The sequence below is a fragment of the Mustela putorius genome, unplaced genomic scaffold (genome assembly GCF_011764305.1).
Source record: "Mustela putorius furo isolate JIRA1106 unplaced genomic scaffold, ASM1176430v1.1 tig00000508_pilon_pilon_pilon, whole genome shotgun sequence".
NCBI classification, from domain to species: Eukaryota; Metazoa; Chordata; class Mammalia; order Carnivora; family Mustelidae; genus Mustela; species Mustela putorius.
This window is the reverse complement of record NW_025421402.1, coordinates 20,629,981-20,652,048: the sequence shown is the minus strand read 5'-3', so window position 1 is coordinate 20,652,048 and position 22,068 is coordinate 20,629,981. Positions and strand designations below refer to the sequence as shown.

The 22,068-nt window shown below is 42.7% G+C and overlaps 1 protein-coding gene across 8 annotated transcripts in view; it reads right to left on the bottom strand.

Annotated features, from left to right (window-relative positions):
* The window catches only part of MIA3 (MIA SH3 domain ER export factor 3), an 80,621-nt gene that overhangs the window by 48,960 nt on the left and 9,593 nt on the right, over nt 1-22,068 (bottom strand). For 4 of the 8 annotated variants that reach the window (XR_006607076.1, XM_045081181.1, XM_045081182.1 and 1 more), the window contains exons 1-3: nt 8,854-9,052; nt 5,570-5,703; nt 1,165-1,251 (exon numbers count right to left, since the gene is read on the bottom strand). Coding sequence is in view for 6 of the 8 variants with exons in the window: in XM_045081181.1 (XP_044937116.1) it covers nt 1,165-1,251; nt 5,570-5,703; nt 8,854-8,986 (354 nt within the window). In the remaining 2 variants the exon portion in view is untranslated. Of the gene's footprint in view, nt 1-1,164; nt 1,252-5,569; nt 5,704-6,512; nt 6,597-8,853; nt 9,053-22,068 lie in introns of those variants that run through there. The other 4 variants (XM_013055558.2, XM_013055557.2, XM_013055559.2 and 1 more) reach the window with 3 other exon arrangements.

The following is a 22,068-nucleotide window of genomic DNA, read 5'->3' as shown; positions in this document are numbered from 1 at the left end:
CCAAACTAGCGAGGTCACCGGGGCCGATGCACTGCTGTCTCACACCTCGATCCTGGGGCGGGATGTCTTTATTAGGAATGAGGCCAGAGAGGTAATGGGCTGATTTTATGACCCTTGAGATTATCGAGAAACGTGAAGGACAGCACCGGCTCTAGCACAGCACGTATTCTGTCCATCTCATCTAAGAATGGCTTGAGGCCAGGAGCACGCATGTTCTGCAGCCCTGCAAAGAACTGCTAAAGGATTCTTGAATGAAAGTGAGTGTCAATTACTATAAATTTTAAAACTCCAGAAAATAGTTAGCAGGACTGAGGATCCTCACCAGCACAGAGCCACGGGTCAGTGCACTCAGTGAATTCTGTGCAGGGTACGCAGTCAGTACTGTGCAGATCTGAGACCAGACCTCCTCCGAGTCTCTCAAATTCCCTGTTCCAAACCTATACTATAACTACACCCCCGAAATCACTAAAGACTCAGTAATAAGAAAACCAACGTAAATTGTCATTTGTGGCCTAGTACATAATGTAGGGTTCAATTTTCCCTGATCTCTTTATACTTAAAATGTCTAAGAGCTATTCAGTGAGGGGCTTCCTAATTGAGATACCTTCTCCTTTTGCTTCTAAAAAGATTTACCTCTTGGGGTTTCTGGGTGGCTCAGTCGGTTAAGCCTCCGACTCTTGATTTTGGCTCAGGTCATGATCTGAGGGTCATGAAATCGAGCCCTGTGTTAGGCTCGGCGTTCAGCGTGAAGTCTGCTTCAGTTTCTCTCCTTCTCCCTCTGCCCCTCCCCCTGCTCACGCTTGCTTGCTCTCTAAAATAAATAAATACATTTTTTTTAAACGAAAGTAACTAAATAAGAAGATACTGAATTCTTAACTTTTTTCTCATATAAAGCAGTGAAGAAAAACCCTATCTATATGAGTACACATATTAGATAACTACCAAATAATGAGAGTCTCCTATAAATTCTTTTCAGACTCTTCTTTCTTCTTTTTTCTATTTTTAAAGGTAATCTGATTCTAAATTACAACTTGATACATACATGTGAACTTGGTCTTTTTCCTGGCCAAAACACAAAGACTTTCAAAAATCATTAACTGACTGTCACTGATGAATTTCAAAGGCAACTTATAATTGAGAACCAAAAAAAAGTCCATAACTTACATCTGCTGGAACCTGTAGCTCCTCCTTAGTATATTCATAGACTACTTGGATTAAATCCCTTGGAAAATATCCAAAAACGCGCCCCACCTATATGAAAGAAAGGGCAAAAGAAAAACACCAATCAAAATTCTGTGTGAGAAATATAAGGGGCAGACTTCTTAGCAGTGAGAGGAAATACACAGATAGGTAGGGAGGCATAACCACAAGAGACAGATAGTTGCCCTTAAGATTACACAAATTATTATTCCAATGAAAATTAAGTACGGACTATCTTAAAACCAACTTTTCTAAAACCACTCAAGTTTCCCTTCAACATGCAACTTAATTCTATTTTTTTTAAGATTTTATTTATTTATTAGATAGAGAAAGAGAGACAGCAAGAGAGGAACACAAGCAGGAGGGGTGGGAGAGGGAGAAGCAGGCTCCCCACCGAGCAGGGAGCCGGATGCAGGACTCGATCCCAGGACCCTGGGATCATGACCTGGGCCAAAAGCAGACGCTTAACAACTGAGCTACCCAGGCGCTCCCAACATGCCTCTTAATTCTAACCAGAGAGCACATAAAGTTAGATTTCTCAAGTAGATAAAAGGCCTACATAAAAGAAAGTTATTGTGTATTTTGCTACTATGCAAATCAGGGGCACCTGGCTGGCTCAGGCAGAAGAGCGAGTGACTCTTGATCTCGGGGTTGTCAGTTTGAGCCCCATGTTGGGTACAGAGATCACTTAAAAATAAAGTCTTTAAAAAAAAAAAAACCCAAATGAAAGCTGGTTAGAAACACAATTGCAAATAACCTCTAGCAATAATTTACCAGCATATGTCACAGCTTTGGCTCATCAACTGGCACTCAGAAGTCTTTTTTAAACCAGTAAACAGCCATGAAAATTAAGTGAAAAGAATATAAAATTCCTAAAATATGTGATCAATATAATAAAAAGCAAATCTTTATTGATAGAATGGGCTATAGTAGCTTTTTCAAAAACTAGATTTTCCAGTATTTGGGGAGAAAATAAAATTCATACTAATGTATATATCAAGCTATAGTTTCATGCAAAATAAAACTCTAGAGAAAATAACACCATTTACCTACAGCACTAATGGCTAAAATACATAAAGTGTGTCTTCTTGAGACGCATACACTGTCTTCTACTGGCTGCATCTGAAATTGAAAGCAGATCTCTTCCAAGGAGGCTGACCCAACGCACCAAAGAAGAAAAAGGCTATCTTATCACCAACCCCTAAAATATCCTCATCAGGAGTGCTGCTGTTATACCTGGCAAATACGTGAAAGCCTGTCTCTGTACTAGAATACGGTCCTGAAGATTAGATAAGACGGGGCAATTAAAAACTACTACACTGGCAGCTAAAATCTAAAACTCTACAAAACCAAAAAGGACTCCAACACAAAACTAAAAAACAGAAACAAGAATAATTTTGAAAGCTAAGGGAAGAGAATTTTTAATTTCTTAAAGCGTAAGTTTCATGAAATAAGAGGAGAGACTGAGGGAAAATATACTTTTTTTCCTTTTCAGGAAAATTTTATTAGGAGACAATGGGGGGGGGGGGGACACCTGGATGGCTCAGTCAGTTAAGCGGCTGCCTTCAGTTCAGGTCATGATCCCAGAGTCCTGGGATGGAGTCCCCAAATCAGGCTTCCAGCTCATTGGGGAGTCTCCTTCTCCCTCTGCCAGCTGCTCCCTCTGCTTGTACTCTGTCTCTTTCTCTCTGTGTCAAACAAATAAATAAAATCTAAAAAAAAAAGAAAAGAAAGAAAAAGAAAAAGAAAAAAAGGAAAGGAAATCTGGAAAAGGGAGAGAAGTCAGAAAGACATGGATAAAGGAAATACATTTGTCTTTGTGTAGTCTCTGTCCATTGACACCACAGGTCATATAAAACTCCGTATTTTGGTGGTGTCTGGCTGGCTCAGTCGGTAGAGCGTGTAACTCTTGATCTGAGGGTTGTGGGTTCAAGTCACATGTTGGGTATAGAGAGTCTTAAAAACAATAAAATCTTAAGGAAAAAAAATCCATAAATTTACACTGGGGGGGGGTATTGTGTCTTAGGATCTGAAAAAAGAGGTTCAGAATCATGAACCCTCAGGACTGGAAGTCAGCTTTATTTATAGTTTTGTTTCCATATATCATCCCTGCCAAGGAACTGCTGATTTGACTGGGGAGAATTAGAACATTTGTTCAAGAGAATAAATTCTGCATAAGCTACTATCAGGACAAATATAAATTAAGTGCCTCTGCCCAGAAAGGGAATATTCAAAAGGAAGGTGGGTAAGACACGGGCCCTTCCCTTATGGGGTTTATGACTTTATAGGAGCAAAGACGTACACAAACCAACTGCAATACAAAGCACTAAAAAGGATGCCACGTGAGCAGTGCAAACAAGGTGCCACCAGAGTGATCATCAAACAGCACAGAGCCCTCTGGCTGGGTGCTGAGAGCAATGCTTCCCTAAGGAGGCAGCAGGAGCAGTGACCTCAACCACAGGAAAATGCAAGTCAAGCTCACGTACCAAATGCTCCAACTTAACCACCTCACTGTACAAAAAACATGCAGCCTAGGTACACGGAAAAAACGTTCTAAGAGTAAAGACTATCAAGAAATCTCATGTGGTTGACTTGAAGGACACAGAACATATCTTTCTTTGTATCTGGGGATCCGATCAGGATTCTGCCCAAATGACAAGGGCTGAACCTGACCCATTAGTTGGTCTTTCAAGAGTCCCCCCTAGGAACCTGGAACACCAACAAAATTAAACTATTTTTCCTTGTGTAGGTTGCTCAAGCCTTGTTTTCTGTGGTGTGGTATTTTATTGAGAGGAAAAGTTTTGACAGTGGGGACTGGGTATTCCTAAAAGTTTGAACAATCCTAAGGATATCAACAACTCTTACAACTTTCAGTAAATAAACAGTCCACACATCACACTTTTTAGAGAGAAAAGGAAAAGAACTCATCAGCCTCTCAGTTAGGTCCCTCCTAGGCAATCTCCTCTTTAAAAACATCAAAAGCATGAGCATTATTTACAATAGCCAATGGCGCGCCTGGGTGGCTCAGTCGGTTGAGCATCCAATCTTGATTTTTTGGCTGAGGTTATAATCTCTGGGTCGTGGGATTGTGCCCCGGGTCATGGGATCAAGCGCCCCATAAGGCTCCATGCTCAGCAGCGTCTACTTGTCCCTTTCCCTCCGCCATGCCCCTGCAAGTGCACTCTCTCGTTATCTAAATAAGTAAATAAAATCTTACAATAGCCAAAAGGTGGAAGCAACCCAAGTGTCCACCAACTGATGAGTGGATAAAGATGTGATACACACACACACACACAGTGGACTATTACTCAGCCATAAAAAAGAACAAAATCTTGCCATTTGCACCCACGTGGATGGACCCAGAGGGTATAATGCTAAGAAAAGTCGGTCAGAGAAAGATAAATACCATATGATCTCACTCGTATGTGAAATTTAAGAAACAAAACAAAGGAAAAAGGAGACAAAACCAGACACTCGAATACAGAGAACAAACTGGTGGGTGCCACAGGAGAGGTGGGTGGAGAAGGGAGTGAAGCAGGCAAAAGGGATTAAGAGTCCAGTTATGGTGATGAGCACCAAGGAACACACAGGATTGTGGAGTTCCTCTACTGCACACCTGAAACTAACAGAACACTCTAAGTTAATTATACCTCATCAAAAAAAATTTTTTTTACAAAAATCAGAGCGCGATGGAGACATCGGTTTCCATATCTGCCCTCAGGGCCTCCTAAAACCCACTGGGAAGACAGCAGGTGGGGGAACAGGTGTCCAGGAACAGGTGTCTGAAGAGCAGGAAAAGGACGACCCAGAAGTTGCGAACAAAACAAGGCAACAAAACACACACAAGGAAAAGGACATCTTGATTTTTTAACAGACTCGTAACAGTACGTATGGTTAGGTAACCCGTCCACGAGCTGCCAATCTTTCACAAATATTAATAACTTAGAAAAAAATACACATACAGTGAACTTCAAATGTGAACACGTGAAACACTGTTCTGCACAAGGTTTGATTAAGTCTAATGCTTCCTGTACCCTTCTGTCGTGAAGCGCGAAGTTCAGAATTTTCAGGTTTCGCCACTACACCCTTTCCTATGGACGCAGCATTCACAGTCAGTAAGGCCTGGGACGTACTGCTGAGCAGCAGCAGCCACAAGCAGTTTGGTTCTGTTAAAGGATAAGAGCAGAGCCCCTTCCCGGGGCCAGGCCTGATGCCTGCCGGGGACACACAGCCACCTTCTGCTTTCCCAGTCTAGCAGAGAGGACCAGTGAACTCCATCAAAGACCCCAGGAAAAGAGTTATTTCTTTCTACAGTGCTAAACAAGCCAATAAAAAGGAAGAAGATAAAGTGTGGCAAATTTGTACTTACACTTCCGGCCCAAACTTCAGGTGGTCTCCCTGCCAGTTTATAGTACACATACACTGGGTCCCCTTTTTTAAAACTCACGAAACGACAATCCGGACCTGTAAAATCTTCTAGAGCCTCCCCCCGGTACATTAACACTGTAGGCACAGACAGGGGGGAGAAAAAAGAGAGAAGAACAGGTATCAGGATTCAACTTTTACAGTCCGTTCTGATTGATCAGGCAATAGGAGTGTCCTCTATTCTGTAAATGACAGCCAAGTTTCTCCAGCGCTCTCTGGAATCAATCGCTCTTAAGCCATAGGCTCTGAGTATCTAAAATCTTGAGAGCTTTATCGTTATTTATCAACCCCCTATGAGCAGAGAGACGGCCACTTTCCCTGTTTTTCCCTACGGATAAACAAAAAGCAATGAGTCCACCACCACACAGAGCTGGTGTCAAAAGAAACTCTTGGTCCCTTCTCTAACCTTCTTGTCCTCAACCTCCGCTCTTCCGCCATAAAAAGATTCACGGCACAATTGGATGAATTCAAGGGCAGATGCTGGCTGGCTTAAGCAAGGCTCCACGAAGAGGTAATAGGGGGTGGGGGAGAGCACCCAGGAGCCCCCAAGGGGTCAATTAACTTGAACTAACACTAAAAGGCACTGTCGTTAAGGGACTGTAAGTACTCCCATGCAGCAGTAAACACTGTTGACTTCATCACGCTGTTCTCCCCTTACAGTATCTGCCTAAGTAAACGGGAAAGGACATCACATCCTATTACCGGTCCAATCACATGAAGGGGTAACGTCAAATTATTATGAAAGTAATGTTCACTGTACCCAACATTACAAAGGTTTCATCACGAGAGGAAGATAACCTTCTATATTTATGGCTATAGACAAAATCACAAGTGGGCATCACATGTTGCTGGGACAAGCAAAACTCTGAGAACTGTGCAGTAGTTACCTTCAGTCTTAAAATGCAGGACTTAAATCACACTTCGTCTAGAAAAAAGTAGAAGCAGCATTTTTTTCTTTTTGTTGGCCGAATCTGATACAAGATGAAATGGATACTAGATACAATTAAATAGCAAAAACAAAACAAAACAAAAAAAATGGTGACATGGAAAGAACACCCTTTCTTAAAGCCAGTGAGCCCCAAATACATTAAAATGTATCTTTAGGGGCACCTGGGTGGCTCAGTGGGTTAAAGCCTCTGCTTTCGGCTCAGGTATGATCCCAGGGTTCTGGGATCGAGCTCCGCATCAGGCTCTCTGCTCGGCAGGGAGCCTGCTTCCCTCTCTCTTTGCCTGCCTCTCTGTGCCTACTTGTGATCTCTGAATGTCAAATAAATAAATAAAATCTTTTAAAAAATAAATAAATAAAAATAAAATGTATCTTTAAATACATATCTGAGGGACGAACAAATAGATATGAGGGCAGTGATGCGGATTTTGAAGCTGAAATCCACACTTGTCAGCAACCTAATTCAGATATAACTGGGGGAAAGACCAGACTGAAGGTGATGGACAATTTAAAGATCAGGGATTCTATTGCAACTGGAAATGGCAATGTTTGTTTCCCACTTAGAAGAGATCACTAAAAAGTTGTAACATTAAATTAGATGACAACATTACCAAACACGACAACTTTCTGAAAAACACAGAACAGCACAATCTCTCTCTCTCTCTCTCTCTCTCTCACACACACACACACACACACCTACCCACACCTACCTTACTAGATACTTTATGCAACATGCAGGGCTGCTGCCCCTTGTGTTTTGGTTCTGTCTGTCTGGACACATGCCATTTCTCAACTTCTGCGACAAGTAAGGGCACTTCCAACCCCAGTCTCTGTGCTGGGGAAGCATCAGCGATGTGACTCTCCAGGTAACCGGTTCTGAGGAATCCAAGTAGGGGGGTGCTTGGAAGCGAAGAGGGGCAAACGTTTGGTCTTAGCCAACCCTGCCTGCTGCTAATCATCTGGGTTTGCTCGGAGAAAACTGAAGGGGAGAAATGTGGAAGTGGCCCCGCTTTCGTGGTGTTGGTTGACGTGTTTCAGCCCCGGGTTACCTCTAGGAATGGCTTAACACAACGATGCCTCCTGGCTTCCTGTTCACAGCGTTGCGGAGATTCAAACTCTCCCAACTATGAAATCTGATTTTGAATAGCACCGATTTGAATATATATAGCTAAACGGCAGGCATAGGGCCTTTCCAGCATGAACATTTTTCTATACGTGTTGTCTACAATTTTTGAACAACCGTTTCCGAACGCGGTGATCACTAAGTTACAAGGTTATTCAAGACCCTCCGGGAGGCCCAAGAATGATCCCGGTCCCACCAACACTTGGGAAGAAACTCCAACAACACAAGTGACTCAGGCTAAGGCTGGTCGTTGTTTATGAAAATAAATAAATATTTATTACGATTTCTTTAAGAATCGTCTCCATCTGACTCCGGAGATCTCTGTCCTCCTCACCGCCCAGAGTCCATCCCCCGCCCCCAGTCCAGGACTGGGGCACAATTCCGCTTCCTGCGCAAAGAGGAGGCTGCCGGTCCCAGGTGGCCGATGCAGATTCTTGGCCTCTTTCGACAGCGAAAGATGCTGGCCTTCCTGAGGTGCCCTCCCCGCCTGGCTGTTTGCAAGGAGACTTCCAAGCACAGAAATGACAGGACTGAGGCAGAGCCGAGGCGGAGACCTTGGAATACCCTGCACGCCTGGCCTCCGGGCTCGTCCCAAACCCGAACTCCAATCCCTGTCAAAGGCGGCACGAGCCCCCAATCCGAGAGACGGAGCAGGGCGAAGGGGCAGCGCCAGCGCCCTCCCCGTCCCCAGCATCAGCCCGCGGCCGGGAACGCACCCGCCGAGCCCTCCGCGAGTCTGCGCCCCGACTGCACCCACCCAGGTCCCCGCGGCGGGGGCAGGAGAGCGCTCGCTGCAGCGCGGAGAGCCCAGGGCGCGCGGCGCGCACCCCAACTGCTCCGTCTCCCCTCGGGGCCGGGCGGGGAGCGGACGCTGCGAGCCGTCCCTGGGGGAACCGGGGGCCACCGCCACCCCCAAACCCCGCCAGATCAGCGGAGGAAAGGAAACGCCGGCAACAAGTGGGAGGCGCAGCCCCCCGGCCAGGGCCTGCGGGAGCCGAGAGCCGAGGGGACGGCGCGGCGCACCGGCACTCGCCCCCCCCCCCCGGCGTCGAGCCCCCCCACCGCGCCCGCCCGGCCTGCGCCCCCAGCCGGCTCGCGGGGCTGCCCAGCTCCCGCCCCCGCGCGGCCCCGCCGCCGCCGCCGCCCTCCGGCCACTCACTGCTGCACTCCTCGTCCGCGCACAGTTTGTGCTCCGCGAAGCGCCGGCTCGTGTCCGCGTGCGGCTGGCCCGGCACCCGCCAGGGCGGCCCGAGCAGGAGCAGCCAGAAGAGCAGCCCCGGCGCCGCAGCCATGTTGTGGTCACCGCGGGGGAGCCGGCGGCGCGGAGGCGGCGGCGAGGCCGGGCGGGCGCCGGCGGGCGGGGCCGAGGGCGGAGCGCGGCGGGCGGGGCGCGCGGCGGGGCGGGGCGGGGCGGCGCCGGGGGCCGCGGCGTTCCCCGCGACACGTCAGCACGGCCTCGGCCCGGAGCCGCGGGCGCCGGAGGGTCGTGCGCTCCGACCTCTCTCCCTCGCGCAGTTCGGCGCTCGCGGCCCCCGCGGCCGGCGGCCCCGTGTCCCCTCGCTCGCCCGCTCCCTTCGCGCTCGCTTCCGCGCCGCGGCGTTCGTCGCTCACCCCTCTCTGCGACCTTTGAGCCCCCATCCCGCCAGCCCACTACGGGGTCCTTTTCTGGCTCCTTCTCGCAGCTTCTCATTTCTGGTCCATCCCGAAGCAGCCACCCCCCACCGCCACGTTCACCCCCATTCTTGGTGTGGTGCCCCCTTTTCCGAACTACCAGATCCCGCCCACGAGCTGCCACTGTTAGTCTCTGGCTTCAGGCTCCATCTTCGGGCTCCCAGGGGTTCTTTGGGGGCCCCGTCTAGGATCCCCTTCGACTGGAAGGGGCATGAGTGGAATGGTGGGTTGGCGACGGAAAATGAGCCGGTGGCCGGCTTGGTCTCTTTTTGAGCCTTGGGGGCTAGGGGCTGGCAATGTGTACCAGAGCTGAGATCTTAAGATTCTTGGGCCTTTTATCCCTAAGGGAAGAAGTAATTTAATTCAAATGTGTTGAGCTTCCACTTGATGCTATTATTTATGCCAGACAGTAGGGTAGTGTGGGAAAGACGTGGTTCAAAAAACAAGATACCACGTGCATATTTGGCATCTGCCTTCAACGCAGGTCATGATCCCAGGGTCCTGGGATCCAGTCCCCCATCAGGCGCCCTGCTCAGCAGGGAGCCTGCTTCTCCCTTTCCCTCTACTGCTCTGCCTACTTGTGCTCTCTCTGTCAAATAAATAAATAAATAAAATCTTTAAAAAAAAAAAAAAGAAAAAAAAAAAGACAGGGTACCTGGCCCTTGACTAAAGAAATCCACAAATTAGTGGAAGCCAACTGACACAAAAACTGCTAAAGAATAAATAGCAAGTAGGGAAAAGCTAATAAATTTAAAGTTGCTTTTACTGAGCTCTTTCTTCATGGAATCTTCACAACAGTAGAGAATGCTATTACTATCTTCCATATCTGAGATGAGTAAATTGGGGCATTCACACATCTAGTGAGAGATGGAAAGAGAGATTCAAACCCGGGGAATGTCCTCCCTTTTATTTTTTCACTTATTTGACAGAGAGAGAGATCACAAGTAGGCAGAGAGAGGGGAAGCAGTCTCCCTGCTGAGCAGAGACCCCCCCATGTGGGGCTCAATCCCAGGACCCTGGGATTATGACCTGAGCGGAAGGCAGAGGCCTAACCCACTGAGCCACCCAGGTGCTCCCTCATCCTCCCTTTTAATCACAACTCTATAAAGCCTCCATCAAGCAACATAAAACTTTTGTACTTTCTTTCTGATTAGGGGAAGCAAAATCCTGTTTAAATCCCAGTGTAACCAAATTATCTGTATGTGCAAAGAAGGAAGGAAAGCTCACAAGCCCACACATCAGCCCAGAGAAGAGCACCTGCGATGTTCTGCCGGTGGTTGGAGCACTTCGCATTGGTCAGTCTTTACATATCTCAACAAATGCCATTTTAATACCCATCTTCCAGGTGTTCAAGTTAAAAACTTACTTCCTGGCACCCTTTTTCTCACACCCAAATCCAATCCATCAGACAATCCTGTGCTCTCTTTATTTTAATGGCTTTATTGGAAGGTAATTGGCATATTACATGTAATAAGATGCATATAATAACTTGCATGTAACAAACTGCACACACTTAAAGCGTACAGTTTGGGGGCATCTTGGTAACTCAGTCAGTTACAAGTCTGCCTTCAGCTCAGGTGATGATGTTCGGGTCCTGGGATCAAGCCCCACCCCACACTGGGCTCCCTGCTCAGCAAGGAGGCTGCTTCTCCCTCCTCCTCTGCCATTCCTCCTGCTTGTGCTCTCTTTCTTTCTCTCTCTCTCTCTGCCAATAATTAAATAAAATCCTTAACAAAAATTAAAAAACAATAAAGTGTACAGTTTGATACTGTAGACCTGAGTCTGCAGATACTGATACCTGAGACCATCACTATGATTAAGATAATTAACTATATCCATCACTAATAAAAGAGTCCTCATGCTCCTTTGTAATCCTTCCCTCCCCTTTCCTGACTGTCTCCAAACAATCTTCTGTTGCTATAGACTGATTTATAATTTCTGGTATTTGTTATAAGTGTAGTCGTACAGTATGTCTTCTTTTTTTGTCTGTTTTCACTCAGCATAAGCATCGGAACTACATCCAGAATCTGACCACTCTCACCACCTCCTATGTGAACACTGTATGGCCAGGCCACCATCATCTCTCACCTAGATTACATTAGCTTCTGACTATTCTGCCTTTGCCTCCCAAGGTCTACTGTGTCAACAGCGATCAGAGTGATCATTTCATGACATAAATTTGGTCATCTCTCTCCTCTGCTCAAAAGCTTCCTGCAGCTTTCTACTTCCAAGTAAAATGCGTGGACAACACTGTCTTTATGAAGGACTACATTGTCTTATTTGATCTGACCTCGCTAACCCCTTTTACCCCCTCTTCCTAACACTCTCGTCTTGCTCAGTCGGTTCTACTCAAACTCACTAAGCCCCACTCTTGCATCAGAGCATTTGTACTTGCAATCCATCAACCTGGAACGGTTCCCCCAAACAGTCCACCGGACTAGTTCCCTCACTTTATCAAGTTGTCTGTAGCAAGACCATTTCTTGTTAGAGAGGCCTTTTTTTTATCACTCTCCATAAAATAGAGCTCCTTCCATGAATATTGAGTTCACCATCCAGCTTTGTTTTTCTTTAGAGTACTTCCACCAGCCTTACATTTATCTATCTGACTGCCTTCCCCCACCCCAAATATAAGTTTGAGGGAAGCAAGGAATTTACTTTGTTCATTCCTATAATATAAATGCCTAGAAAAGTGTCTGGAATGTATGAGGTACTCAACAAAAGATTTGTGGGATCAACTCATGATAACTCACATAGTATAAATATTTTATATCATTAACCTACAGGGAGCCTCCATATGTAAATAGCACCAAGAGGAAACATGCTATAAGAACAAGGCATTTTGTGTCTTCCCCTCAGCAGCATCCTCAACACCTCGAACAGAATCTGGAATACACTTATTGTTGATTGAGGGCATATTTATTATACAGGGAGTGAATTAAATTGCAGTGTATTTTTTTCTTATGTATTACTGGAATAGATAAAGCAGATAAAGGTAATTCTGATTTTTCTTATTTCTATCTGGGGTAGAATTAATGACAATTCATTGGTGGAAAAGCCAAAATTACAAAATGATCTAATTCAATATTATTTCACTAATATATACTTTAACTAATATTCAGATATGCATTTGTATGAAGGGTGAGAGCTCTCAGTTGCTGAAGAACTGCCTACTTAGCTTGTTGATTTTCTGGGATTTTCATTTATCTGCATTCATTATCGTTATTGTTGTTATTATTATTATTGCCTTTAAGAAATATTAACAAGTTCAGTGGACAGAAAAAAATTCTCAGCTGACCACAATGAGGGTGGTTCTTTCTGCCAGTATATATGTATATGTGTGTGTGTGTGTATAAATGTATACAATGTATGTATGTATATGTATATATATAATATATATATAAAATTATAGTGGATGAGTCAGCATTCATCATTAATAGCATTTGAGTATGTGGCCCTGATGCTTAACATAAATTCGAATCCCAGGTATATTATTTGTTAACATCTCAAATGGAATCTTCACTGGGTAAGGTTGAGTAAGACATAAAAATAAATGTGTCTAGTTTGGGGGGGTGTAAAAAATAAGACTTGGAGGGTTTTTGCCCTTAAAGAATTGTCAGTCTGCCCAAGACAAATGCATTTGAAACAAAGAGGAAACAAAATAATAACATATATAATTATAAACTCCATGGTGCCTCCCCAGAAGCTTCTAGAAGGTGTAATACTGAAGTTACCAGAAAGAACACAGTCTATTGCCAACATCAAGGCCACTCAAGAGTCCAGAAAATGGTGTAAAATATTTATTGAGGACAATGGCTTCCAGGCGAGATGGAGTAACAGGGGCAAGACTTACCCTCCCATGTTAAACATATGAAAAAATTGGGCAAAATATATGAAACAAGAATTTTTAGATGTTGGACAACAAGCAGTGGTCTCTATGAAAAGTGGAACAAATGAGGGGAGTGCTATGATTGCCTCAGCTTACTCTCTGGATGAATTTTCCAGGCTACAGCCAGAGAAAGGACATGCAAACAGGTGATCTCCTTGAGTTGAGGAGAAAGATTTGAAAGTTTGGGGAGGTCAAGGCAGCTAGGGAAGAGAACAGGTGAAAAGAGAGGTGCATGGGAAAGACAACTGCACAGAGCTCCCAAGAACAGCGCAGGGTTCTGCCAAGTCTTCAACTGAACAATGATAAGCACCTGTGTGCAAAGAACTACCTGAGGCCAGTGAAAGAAACACCAGAGAGGGTAGAAATAAAACTGTTGGGAGGAAAGAACAGTTTGTGCTCCACCCGCCAGAGAGGAAAATCTATAATAAACAGGGCATCTCATAGATTGTTCAGCAAAGGGGAAATTGTCAGCTTACAATGAAAAGACACCCTAACAAAGCTTTAAAACAAGCTTTGAAAATATCAATATATTTGGGGCACCTGGGTGGCTCAGTTAAGCATGTGAATCTTGGCTTTGGCTAGGGTCATTATCTCAGGGTTGTGAAATCCAGCCCCACATCAGGCTCCACACTCAGCAGGGAGTCTGCTTCTCTCCCTTTCCCTCTCCCACTACCCTGCTTGTTTGCACTCTCTCTCATTCTCAAACAAAGAAAGCTTTAAAAAGAAAATATAGAAATACTTCCAAGTAAATTAACTGCATTCAAGAACAAACTTGAAGAACATTTAAGTGCAGAACTGAAAAGGTAAATTCACAATGTCTGGAATTCAATAAAAAATTATAAGGCATTCAAAGAAGCAAGAAAATACAACCTATAATGAAAAGAAAAATCGGTCAACAGAAACTTTACAAATGACACAGATGAAAGAATTATTACACAAGGATATTAACACAGTTCTATTCTGTATATTAGAGATGCTATAGAAAAGCATGAGCATGCAAAGTAGAGTATATAAAAATGACCCAAATTAAACTTGGTGAACAAAAAAATGGCTGAAATGAAAAATACAATGGATGGAATTAATAACAGATTAGACACTGCATAAGAAAACACAACTGAGCCTGAAGACATGGTAATATAAACTCTCCAAAAAGAAATGGAGAGAAAAGAGACTGAAAGAAATGAATTGGGCACCAATGTGCGCACTTCAGTCCAAAAGATGTGTAAATGAGGTCCCAGAAGGAGGTGGGAGACAGAAATATGTTTGAAGAAATAACAAAAGCATTCTAAATTTGCTGAAAACTCACAGATCAAGAAGCTCCACAAACCTCAAGCACAAGAAGCGTGAAGAAAACAACACTAAGACATGTTAAATTGCTTGAAACCAGTGACGATGGAAAAAAAAATGAAATTCATTTAGAGAAAACATACTACGTACAGATGATCAAGGATAAAGTGACAAAAGACTTCTCATTGGAAAATGGAAGCAAAAAACCCCACCTGTTTGACATATTTAATGTGCTGGTGGAAAAACGACACTCTGGAGTTGTATACCAAGTGAAAATATTTTTCAAAGATGAGGTGAAGTCTTTCAACACATGATGCTGGGACACCTGGATATCTTTATGCAAAAGAATGAAATTGAACCACACCTTACATTACAAACAGAAATTAACTCAAAATGGATCATAGACCTGAATGTAAGAGGTAAAACTGTAAAAATCTCAGAGGAAAACATAGGGAGAAATCTTGGGAATAGGCATGAAAGCAAAAGAGGAGAAATGGAAGCTATGACAGAAGTGATAAAATATCACATGAAGGTATACTGTAATAAGCTAAAGGTGTGTATAAGCTAAAAGTACTATGGAATACAAACAACAACAAAATCACAGAGTTAGAGATAGTAAGTCAACAGAGGAGATGACACATGCTTAATTAATCCAAAGGGAGACAGAAAAAGAGGAAAGGGGGAACATAGAACAGAAGATAAAAACAGGAAGAAAAATGGTAAGACAACAAAGTTAAATCTAATCATATCATTAATTACATTAAATGTAAATGGTCTAAAAATTCCTTTAAAAGGCATAGATTTTCAGATTCAATTTTAAAAAGGCAAAACTGGTAAGCCTGGGTGGCTCAGCTGGTTAAGTGTCTGCCTTCAGCTCAGGTTATGATCCCACGGTCCTGGGATCTAGCTCAATGTCAGGGTCCTTGCTCAGTGGGAAGCCTGCTTCCCCCTCTACCTGTTGTTTCTCCTGCTTGCTCTCTCTCTCTCTGACAAACAAATAAGATATTTTAAAAATAAAAATAAAAAGGAAAAACACAGGGTGTCCAGGTGGCTCAGTTAAGCACCTGACTCTTGATTTTGATTCAGGTCATGATCTCAGGGTTGTGAGATCAAGCCCCCCCACTGGGCTTCATGTTCAGAGGGGAGTCTGCTTGAAATTCTCTCTCTCTCCCTTGCCTTTTGCCCCTCCCATTCTCGCTAAAAAATAAATAAATCTTCAAAAAAAAAACTAAAAAGCACAACTTAACTATATGCTTCCTACAAGAAAACACACTTAAAATAAAAAAGATAAACCAAGCTAACACTAATAATAAGGAAGCTGGAATAGCCATATTAATATCAGACAAGGTAGATTTTTTTTAAGCTTTTATTTTAATCCCAGTTGGTTAACATACATTGTTATATTGATTTTAGGTGTACAATATAGTAATTCAATAATTCTATACATCACCTGGTGTTTATCACACATGCACTCCTTAATCCCCATCGCCTTTTAACCCATCCCCCCCAAAACCACTAGTTTGTTCTCTCTAATTAAGACTCAGTTTCTTGGGCGCCTGGGTGGCTTAGTGGGTTAAGCCGCTGCCTTCGGCTCAGGTCATGATCTCAGGGTCCTGGGATCGAGTCCCGCATCGGGCTCTCTGCTCAGCGGGGAGCCTGCTTCCCTCTCTCTCTCTCTGCCTGCCTCTCAGTGTACTTGTGAATTCTCTCTGTCAAATAAATAAATAAAAATCTTAAAAAAAAAAAAAGACTCAGTTTCTTGATTTCTCTATCTCTTCCTCCCACTCCTTTAAATAGTCACTTCTCTTCTTCGCCTTTGTTCATTTGTTTTGTTTCCAGAGAAAGTATATTTCACACCCAAAAATGTTTACCAAGGAGAAAAGAAAACATTTCATAATTTTAAGGAAATCAATTCATCAAGAGAATATATCAATTTTACATGTTTATATACCTAATAAGAAAGCTTCAAAATACAGAAAGCAAAAACAGATGGGAGTACTCCACAAATTCATAATTATAGTTGGAGACTTCAATATCCCTTTCTCAATGATTAATAGACCAAGTAGTTACAAAGTCAATAAGGTTGTAAAAGACTTAAACACTATCAGTTGACTTTATTGATGTCTATAGAACACTCCACCCAACAACAGCAGAGTATACATTCTTTTTGACTATGGAACATTTATCATGATGATGGACCATAAAGCAATACATTTTAAAAATTTCAAAACAGGTGAAGTATATTTTCTTACCACATGGAATTAATTTAGAAATCAGTAACCAAAAAAAAAAAAAAATCTAGAACGTCTCCAGATTTTGGAAATTAAGTAACAAACTTTTATTTTTTTAAGACCTTATTTATTTATTTGAGAAAGAGTGCAAGTTGGGGGAGGGAGAGGGACAGGCAGACTCTGCACTGAGTGCAAAACCTGACTTGAGGCTTGATCCCATGATCCTGAGACTATGACATGGGTGCAAATCAAGAGTCAAATATCTAACTAACTGAGCCACCCAGGCACCCCTAAGTAACAAATTTTTAAATAACTCAGGAGTCAGAGAAGAAATCAAATTGGAAATTAAGAAGTATTTCATAGCAAATAAAAGTGAAAACACAGTATGTCAAAATTTGTGGGATATCATAAAAGACTTTTAGAGGGTTAGGAAACCAGAAAAGTTTCTAATCAACAACCTCAGCTTCTACCCTAAGAAACTAGAAAAAGAAGAGCAAATTAAAACCCAAGCAGAAGAAAGGAAATAATAAAGATAAGCTCAGGGGTTAAAAAAAAGAAAAAAAGAAAAGAAAATAGAGAAAATCAAGCAGACTCAGTAGGAAGAAAAAAGAAAGAGATGTGACACTAATTATCAATACCAGAAATGAGAGAGAAGACATTACTACAGATAGTACAGACATTAAAAGAATATGGAGAGAGGGGCACCTTGGTTAAGTGTCTGCCTTCAGCTCAGAACATGATCCCAGCTCCTGGGATGGAGCTCTACATTAGTATACCTGCTCTGTGGGGATCTGATGTGCTCTGCTTCTCCCTCTGCCTCTGCCTCTTTCCTTCTGTCTCTCTTTATAATGAATAAATAAATAAATATCAAGGGAGTATTACAAACAACTTTATGACAGTGAATTATCCAACTAGGATGAAAAAGACAAAATCCATTAACCTCAACCCTTACCACATAACATACAAAAATTGACTGGTAATACATTGTAGACCTAAACGTAAAATCTAAAGCTATAAAACTAGATGAAAACATAGTTCTTCTATGTTTCCACACTTCCTATGTTCTTGACCTTGGGTTTGGCAAATTTCTTTTTTTTTCCTTTAAAGATTTTATTTATTTATTTTGAGAGAGAGAGAGAATGAGAAGGGGGAGGGTCAAGGGGAGAAGCAGACTCCCCCTGAGCAGAGAGCCCAAGGCAGGACTTGATCCTGGGACTCCAGGATCATGATCTGAGCCAAAGGCAGTCACTTAACTAACTGAACCACCCAGGTGCCTCTAGGTTGGCAAATTTCTAAATACACACAAAAAACATGAACTCTAAAAGAAAAGAAATCAATGCACTGGACTTCATCAAAACAAAAACTTTTGCTCTCACTTCTATATTCACTATTAATGAAAATGCAAAGGTAAACTGCAGACTAGGAGAAAATTTTGCAAAACATATATCCAAAAGAATTAAGCCTAGAATATATAAATAACTCTTATAACTTACAAATAAGAAGACAAACCAATTTCCAAAAAGGGGGCACAATGTTTAAATACACACTTCACCTTAGAAGATATACACATGGAAAACACGTATATGACAAGATATCCACTATCATTAATCATTAGGAAAATACAAATCAAAACCACAATGAGTACCATTGAATATCCACTAGAATTACTAAAATAAAGACTAATCATACAAGTGTTGACAAAGATGAGGAAAATTGGATTTCTCCTGACACCGCTGGTAATAATTGGCAGTTGGGGGCAATTTCTTTAAAAATTAAACCACATCTACCATATGAACCCAGTTTTTCCACTCCTGGGTATTTAATCAAGAGAATAAAAGTTATTTCCTCAATAAGACTTGTTCACAAATGTTCATATTAGCTTCATTTGTAATAGTAAAATCAAACAAACCAACCAAAAAGCCAGCTGTCCATTGGCGGGTACACAGGTATTGAATTTTGGAATACTGTTCATCAATAAGGGGCTATTAGGGTGCCTGGGTGGCTCAGTTGGTTAAGCAGCTCACTCCTGATTTTGGCTCAGGTCAGGGTCTCAAGGTTCCAGAATCCAGCCTGGTGTGGGGCTCCATGCTCAGTGAGGAGTCTTCCTGGGATTCTCCCTCTCCTTTGCCCCCCCCCCCCACTGGCACACATGCTCTCTAAATAAATAAAATCTTTAAAAAAAATAATAAGGAGCTATTGATACTCACAATGGCAAGGAGATTCTGAGTGAAATAAACCACACCAAAAAAACACATACTTAAATAGGACAGGGAGACAAGGAACACAAACTTGAAGATGCTGGCTATGTTCCTTCCCTTGTGGTGATGGTCTCAGATCTATATGCATATGTCAGAACTCAGAAAGTGAGAAAATTTAAATACTTAAATAGAATTTATTTTGAAATAGCATTTATATCTCAATAAAGTAAAAAAATTATATGGGGAAAAGTAATTGACAGAAAGTAAAGTGTAATTGATAGAAAGAGATGAAATATGTTTATCTTTTTTGTTTGTTTTTTGGATTTAGTGTGTTGTCACACCAGTAGGTGTGATGATAGATACAGGTGTGGGGAAGTAAAGCTGCCTGAACCTGTCAACCCCCTGACCCCAACTCCCCCCAACCCCCCTCCACCCCCCAGCTCGATGGGGCAAGGTAGTTACAGAGAGACATTCCATCAGATAACTTTTCTCTGGGGTGTTAACTTTTTGGTCCACAAACTGGAAAGGCAGGCTCAGACTGAAATAAATACATTTATTTTGAGTTATGGCCTTTATTGAGCACTATATGGTTATCCTGAAAGGTAACTGGAGAGTCATAAACCAGGTAAATGCTAGTAAAGGTCTTAAACATGAAAACACTGTGATTGGTTACAATATAGTGAGCCAGAAGAGCAACAAACACATTTTTGTTTTATTCTGTCAGGTTAGCTTTTGCACAGTATCATTTCCTGTTGGACACCCTGAGTTCTCTCTTCCCAGATTTCTGACTTTTTGTGTCCAGTGTCATGCATTGTGGACAGTGTCCAGGAGATAGGTCTACTTGTTATACCTGTGCCCAAGGAGGCCCAGTCTCAGCACCTACCCTCAAGGTGCAGGAGGACTCTGGATCCTATTATATTCTTCAGAGTGGAAACTCCTAAAAGATAAACAAATCCCTCTTGTTAACGCCAGTCACTTTTAAGTATGGGGTGGGGGATGGGAGGCAGATGGCGAATCCAGCCCCATAATTATTGCTAAAATGAAGATGCATTTTCACATTCAGAACAGGTACAAATACCAAGCACCAAAGAATTAAAAGAAGGAGGATAGCAAATGATAGTGGAATGTGAGTTAGGTCTTGGTGAGTAGGTAGGATTTAGATTCTAAAAAGAAAGGAATGATAGGCGAAGAAAGTGACATAGAGAAAAGACAGCAGAACATGTAAAGGACAGTAAGGGGATCTAACCTTACCAGAGTGAAATGATCCTACTAAAGAGTAGTGGGAGATAAATTTGGGCAGTTGGAGGGGGTCAGATTATATAAGCCCTTGAAAATCAAGCACAAGAATTTAGACTTAATAGAGTTAAGAAACAGAAAGCTACCAGACTTTAAGGAAAGTGATCATAACTGAAGGGGAATGTAAGCAAATATCCTGTTCTGAAAGCCAAGGAGGATGGAGTTCTGTGTTGGGCACGGCCAGTAGGGTTTGATTCTCCCCCACAATCAAAAAGCCAAGTCCAAGTCATGTCAAAGGGTATTTTGTATTGGGAGTGAGTCATATACAAGGCAACTATACCTACCAGCATGTACTGTTTGTCTAGTCCTGACAAATATTATCCTAATTTCTATTGTACGGAGAGAGAAACTCAAACATCTGAAATGGCCACTAAAATACAGTCTTCTATGTAAGTTCCTGTTTCCGGTTCTGCCTGATTTACCCTGGCACCATTTTCACAGAAGTCAAATATTTGATGTTTTGAAACAAATGCAGAACAGATTCCAGGGTGGGACCTGTTCAACCCAAGATCTACCATGTAGACTCTATGGCTTCATCCATTTATAGTTTTTTTTTTTTATTTTTTTTAAAGATTTTATTTATTTATTTGACAGACAGAGATCCCAGGCAGGCAGAGAGGCAGGCGGACAGAAGGGAAGGGAAGCAGGCTCCCTGCTGAGCAGAGAGCCCCATGTGGGGCTTGCTCCCATGATCCTGGGATCACAACCTGAGCGGAAGGCAGAGGCTTTAACCCACTGAGCCACCCAGGTGCCCCATTTATAGTTTTCAATACAAATTACTTCCTTGCTAAGACAACAGCAGATGCAAGGGAAGTAATTAGAAGCGCTAACCTAGGTAAGAGAAGTCTAATTGTGTGGCTCTAGGCAAGTCATCAATTTTTGAGTCTAAGATTCTTTACCAATAAAATTGGGGCTGATATCAAAACCATAGTGTTTCTTTAAGAATCAAATCAGATAATATATTAAAAGGTGGCCCCTTCCTGTTGTTTAAATAATTAAACAGCAACGTATCTGGTTCTCAGCCAACAGAGCCGATTACTGGCACCACAAGAGTCTCCACTTCTTTGTGACCGCCACAAAGGAGACCTTTTTTGATACTAACTTCCCTAGAAACTTCTCTTCTTGGTAAAAATCCACAGGGCAGGTTAACAGCCTCCCGGAGTTGTGCTTGGCAGGTCAAAAGCGCCTCCTGGAGGAGACCGTAAGTACTGAGAGGGAGAAAATCTATTCTTCAGGATAATATACAATCACAGCAGTCCTGTTACATACAGATCACTTAACAAGACAAAGCAAATCTCCTGAATAATCAGCATCTTAAATAATGCAGGCAGAAAATAAAATTAGGAACGGGATCATAAATACCATTATGAAGACTAATCAAGTGTGAATACTGAGCAGTTGCATATAGAAGGGGTTAGAGTTCTCCACAACTATGAAAGCTCATTCTATTTAAATCTATACGGGATATGAAATGGTATGGAATACACAAGAAGATGAGTGAATGACATTAAACTAGAGTGATTAAACAGAGAACCTAAACATAATCCGATATTGCCCTTATGTCTCACGAATTCTCTAGATATGTTGTCCAGTAGCAATATGATGCCAGCTACAAGTATAATTTAAAATTTCTCAAGTCAGGGCACCTGGGTGGCTCAGTGGGTTAAGAGACAGCCTTCGGCTCAGGTCATGATCCTGGAGTCCCGGGACTGAGTCCTGGGATCGAGTCCCACATCGGGCTCCCAGCTCATCAGGGAGTCCGCTTCTCCCTCTGACCCTCCCCCTTCTCATGCTCTCTCTCTTTC